At 36.1% G+C, this 5791-nt stretch overlaps 1 protein-coding gene across 1 annotated transcript in view; it reads left to right on the top strand.

Moving 5' to 3' along the window:
* Positions 1-3289, top strand: part of LOC112514027 — a 20187-nt gene extending 16898 nt beyond the window's left edge. The window contains exons 2-3 of the mRNA XM_025120313.1: positions 2572-2776; positions 2863-3289. Of these exons, the coding sequence (XP_024976081.1) occupies positions 2623-2776; positions 2863-3011 (303 nt within the window). The 5' untranslated portion in view covers positions 2572-2622 and the 3' untranslated portion in view covers positions 3012-3289. The remainder of the gene's footprint in view (positions 1-2571; positions 2777-2862) is intronic.
* The last annotated feature ends 2502 nt before the right edge of the window (positions 3290-5791 follow it).

Raw genomic sequence — 5791 nt, 5'->3', positions numbered from 1 at the left:
TATATTTTGGGGTTAGGCTGTCCAAATTGCACTGTATAATATATTTTGAATTAATATGTTCTTAGGTTTTTTTTGAAATATATATATATATATATATATATATATATATATATATATACATGTATTAATTCAACCTTAATCTGAGTTTATGGACAAGAAAGAGGGTAAACAGTTGAAATTTTATTCTAAAACCCATATTTTTTTTGTCTTTTCATGGCTTATGATCTGTCAAATTTGTAGTTTTCTTTATTGGTTTTGAGTTTATCTTAAAACTCAAGTTTCTTGGTTCTCTGCTCTTGGTGTAAATCAAATACATTTGTGGAGTCGTTTAAATATGTTGGATTTTAAATATATTGGATTTTAAACTGTCATACAATTTTTTTTCATCGATAGTCTATAATTGGAACCATAACTCTTATTTATTCAAATTGTATTAATATGTAAAGACCAAGTGTAACATATATAATCGTTAAATTTTATCTTATAAAACCAGTGGAACTTCAAAATCGTTAAAATTCATGGCTCCCGCTGCATTGCTCGGGTACACAACTAGTTTCATTATAAACAATTACCAAACAGTTATATTTCATTTTACACTATATCATGAGAGCCGCTTAATTATTCTGCACCACTTAATTACTCTGCACCAAACCATTAATTTGTCTGTAGAGATTAAGAGGTTTTTATTTAAAACGATTTTTTTTGGGAAAAAATTGAGTTTCTGGATAAAGTTTCCTTAAAAGTTTATTGAATAAACAACTTTTAAGTTATTACCAAACAGTTGTGTATATTTGACCGAATAAATTGTGGGTCACGTTAAGCTTACTAAACTGTTTACAAGCAAACCCTAATTCGCATCGATTATAAGGGAAAATCATATAAATATTTTTTAAAAGTTCAAAAACGTAATAATCAGTTTTAAGTGGGGGTGTAAACGAATCGATCTTTTAAGGAGCTACTTGGGCTCGAGTCAATCTCGAATTCAAAAAAGTTGGTACCATGTACAGTCGGTTGTTATACGGTATAAATATTTGTATACCAATTATAATTAGTTGGTACATGATATTGAGAAAAAAAAGAATATGGTACCATATCATGTTCATTCTTATTGAAGATATTCTAATATTAATGTCTTTGAAAGTAGATTTCGTATGAAATTGAGAGGTTGTTTTACTTCTTAACAGTTTCATTAGGTAGCGTTTGGTACGTAAACATAATTAAACAGGATTGAACATGACAGGACAGAACAAGAGGGTAGGACTGGACGAGACTGGACTGGACATAACAGGAGTATGTATGGTGTTTGGTACGACTAGGACTGGACGGGACAGAACTAGACAAGCTACCCTCAAAAGTTATTTGATGATTTTAAATATTATATAATAATTATAATTAACACAAATAAAGTAGTGGTGGTGGTGTTGGTGGTATTGGTTATGGTGGAGGTGGTGGTGGCCGACGGTAGTAGTGGCAACAGGCGGTGGTGGTTGGTGGCCAACAGTGTTATGGAGGTAGATGCAGTGGTGCTTGGTGAACGACGGTGGTTATAGAGGACATGAAGATGGTAGATTGTGGTGGTGGTGGCAGTTGACGACGATGGAGGAGGTAGTTGTGGTTGATGTAGTGAAGATAGTGGTAGTGATGGTTATGGTGGAGGTGAGGTGGCAATGATTGGTGGTGGCCGATGGTGGTCTTGGAGGAGGTTGTTGTAGTAGAGGAGGAGTTGAAGGTAGCAAACGGCGGTAGTGGTGGTGGCAATGTACGGTGGTGGTAGGTGGTCGACTATGGTAGAGGTGGCAATGGACTTGGTGGACGGTGGTTGTGTAGGCAGTGGAGGATGTTGTAGTGGAAGAGGAGGTGGAGGTGACCGCCGGTAGTGGTGGCGGCGGCTGAAACTAGCGGTGATGGCCATTAAAACAAATATCATATTAAGGTTATATATCAAACTAGGGTAGATTAATAATATTTTAGTTTTTATCTCATTCTTGTCCCATCTTGTTCCACCTATTTTGGTGGAACAAGAAAAAACCTCTTTTGTTCCACCTTGTCCCAGTTCTTGTCCCTGTCCCATGTCGCGCCAAACATGAGACAATGAGTTATTGTTCTGTCCCATGTTGCGCCAAACATGAGACAGTGAGTTTTGTCCCGTCCTGTCCTATCCCGTCTCATGTACCAAACGCGGCCTTAAGAGGCAACATTTGAACCGTTAAGAGGTGAATATTGTTTAGTAAAAAAAAAATCTGGCTCTTAATGGTTCTAAAACCTTATGAATGATTTTGTATCATGTGTCTTCCTTAACCATTAAGAGCCCTAATTTCATTATAAACAATTACCAAACAATTATATTTGATTTTATATTATATCATTAGAGCCTCTTATTCATTCTGATCACTTAATTATTATGAACAAAACTATTCGGCAACTGTGAATGAGATTACTTCAAAGTTTATACTTTTTAGGCCCATTTGGCTTTACAATGGGCCTTATTGGCCCTAAAGGCCCAATCAGCCCATTAAAGATAACGCCTTCTACCCTGTGAAAAGCTACACTCTGTGTGTGTGTGTGTGTGAGAGAGAGAGCTGCCATTGAACTCTGCGAACAAAGCTCGAAAGAAGCAAAGAAATGAACACAGACATTACTGCATCGGCTAAGCCGGAATATCCAGTCATAGATCGAAATCCTCCCTTCACCAAGACTGTCGCCAACTTCAACACCCTCGATTACCTTCGACTCACCACCATCTCCGGCATCTCCGTCACCGTCGGATACCTTTCTGGTCATTCACCTTCTTCATTCTCAAACACATTCATTTAATTCCTCGTTTGACTTTTGAATAACGTGAGATTTGTTTTGATTTTGCAGGAATTAAGCCAGGGATCAGAGGTCCGTCTATGGTGACAGGGGGTTTAATAGGAGTGATGGGTGGGTTCATGTACGCTTATCAGAACTCGGCTGGACGTCTCATGGGATTCTTCCCCAACGACGGTGAAGTCGCTCGTTACAAGAAGTAATTTCCCCTTTTTCCCAAATTTTCAATCTAGGGTTTCCTTTTTTGTTTGCTGAACGAATCTCAAGTGGATCAATTGGCCTAGTCTATGAATCTATACGACGCACTTATGTGCATCGTTTTAATAATCAAATTGTTCCTTGCTGCTTTTATTGTTATAATTACTTCCAATTTTTGTGAAAATGAAGAACTATTGGCATAATTAATGTATTGTTATTGTGGCATTTTGGAAATGCTTACTACCAATATTCATTGGCTGCTTATAGATTGCTGTTTGTCAAAGTTTGAAACTATTATGAATCATTGTGTTCATAGATTGTAGTGTGCTACTTACTGGAATCAGTCCTAAAGATCAACAGAATAATCGACGGGTTTAATCTCTGGAAATTTGAGTCTTTCTGCATCCTGTCCCATTACTGAATGCCTGCCTATGAACATTTTCTTGGGTGTTGCTTTATGAACCCCAGATCAAATCATAGCATTGTAAATGTAAAAATGTGCCTATATGAACCCCAGATCAAATCATGGCATTGTAAATGTAAAAGTGTGTTGCTATATGAACCCCAAATCAAATCATGGCATTGTAAATGTAAAAATGTGTTGTTATATGAAGCCAAAATCAAATCATAGCATTGTAAATGTAAACATGTGCTATGAACCCCAAATCATAGCTATATGAACCTCAAATCAAATCATAGCATTGTAAATGTAAAAACTTGTTGCTATGAACCCCAAATCAAAATCATAGCATTGTAAATGTTAAAAGGTGCATCAGTATGAAATTTGTAAGAAGGGTTGTGGGGGGGGGGGGTTCATTTGGCCTAGCCCTTTACTTTTTTATCTTGCTCGTACTTTCTAGAACTCGTTTTGATCTTGGCATAAGTAGTTCATGAACATTTATCTGAGTGTTCAATGTTTGTTTACCATTGTCTCCTGGAATCATAGCAATTTACTGCTATCGGTGAACATGCAAATGAGTAAACTAATGATCATCATTTACATATCGCTTACAAGTTATATTGATTTTTTTTGGCTTTAGATAGTTTCTTTATATTTGGATTATAGATGGTATGTAGTCAATTAATGGCATTCTTCCATCATGGAAATTCATAAAGCCATGAATTTAGGGGTTGCTCTTTAGGGATTCATCTTTCTTTCTCTAATTTGTATGAGGAGAAGATGTAAACTTTGGATCTTGTGTTCTATTTTTATCTGGTTTACTTTCCTGTTGCCTGTTCTTGCTCATAATTCAGGGATTCCTGGTCTGTTTGTTTTGGAGGGTTGTAGAAAGCATTGATAAGTTCTTGATCATTTACATGAGTGATGCTTAAGTGGTATGTGAGGAGAAGATTGATGTTATAGTATTGTAAGATAATTGATTATTTTGATAGAGAGGGCTTCAGGGAGCGTTTGGTACGTAAGATCGGACGCGACTATATAGCAACTCGTCGCACGTTTGGCTTGATGTTGAGGACTGTTTGGTTGGTTTTCCATTAAATCCTATGGAGCTAATTGTGTGGATTAATCTGTCTGTATAGATGGAAGAGTTTATTCATAGATGGAAGAAGCGTGCTTTTTTTAATTGTGAGAAACAAGTTTGGAAAAAACTTGACTTTCTACGTAAAGCTCCCCCCTAGAAGCTTACCAAATAAGCCACTTTCTATATTATCAAGGCACTACTAAACAGTCATGTATAGTTTAACCACATAAGTTGTGAGTCCCATTAAGCTTATTAAGTTGCTAACAAGCCCTGGTTAGGATGGGACTAATTAAGACGAAAATAGGTGGAACAAAAATCAGGGAGATGGACACGATTGGTAAATTACTAAACTACTCATTTCAAATTAAACTCTAAAACCTTCCATAGTTTTTTTACTTGCCTACCTCTTACAGTTTTTTGTATAGATTTGTGTTATGAAAGAAAGTAGGGCTACATTGTGTATGTTTAGACAAATTGTTGAACCATGCAAATATCGTCTTTATTTTGTCATGTCGTTGTGACTCGGATTGGAAAACCTTTCTGGTCGCAATGTGCACACGCCTTGACTTCTTAATGGCATGCAAATAGCTCAACTGGCAAATAAAGGCTAGGCCCGGGCCCTGGGGCTCCTTTCTATATCCCATGGAATTAGTCGAAGTACAAACAAACTAAACCAGACACCAAGGTTGCCAAAAAAAATGGCATACCAGCCTGCATGTTGCCGCTTGAATCTTGAGCAACATTTTGTTAACACGAATGAAGCATAATCTTCAGGACGAGAAAAAAAAAGTAGTCTCATATTTGGCATAACATGCTACAAGAATGAGGTGGTATCGAGACCCATTTTCATTGAACACAACTAGAGTTTTTATGTTCCACATAAAAAGGTAGAACAACATTGGACAAAAATACAAAATTACTATTTTACCCTTCTAATGTAACAAAATCTAAAAATATTATATATATATATATATATATATATATAGAGAGAGAGAGAGAGAGAGAGAGAGAGAGACTTGGGATCATATGAGACCAAGACTTTTTCGTGAGACCTGTAAGACCAATTTTCAACCCTTGGATTAAATCTACAATCTCAACATTCATAATCACAAAATTGTCACGAGACTTCTCAATAATTACAAAATTGTCATTGTGCAACTTTAGACCATTAGATCATTAGCTTATAAAGTTGATCAATTAATATAAATTGGTCTCACGGGTCTCACGAAAAACCTTTGGTCTCACGTGAACCCAACCTTATATATGTATATATAATTTTATCTTTTATAATAAAATTATTTGTA

The sequence above is a fragment of the Cynara cardunculus genome (genome assembly GCF_001531365.2).
Source record: "Cynara cardunculus var. scolymus isolate 2C chromosome LG 6, CcrdV1, whole genome shotgun sequence".
NCBI lineage: Eukaryota > Viridiplantae > Streptophyta > Magnoliopsida > Asterales > Asteraceae > Cynara > Cynara cardunculus.
This window is presented reverse-complemented; position numbering and strand designations above follow the sequence as displayed.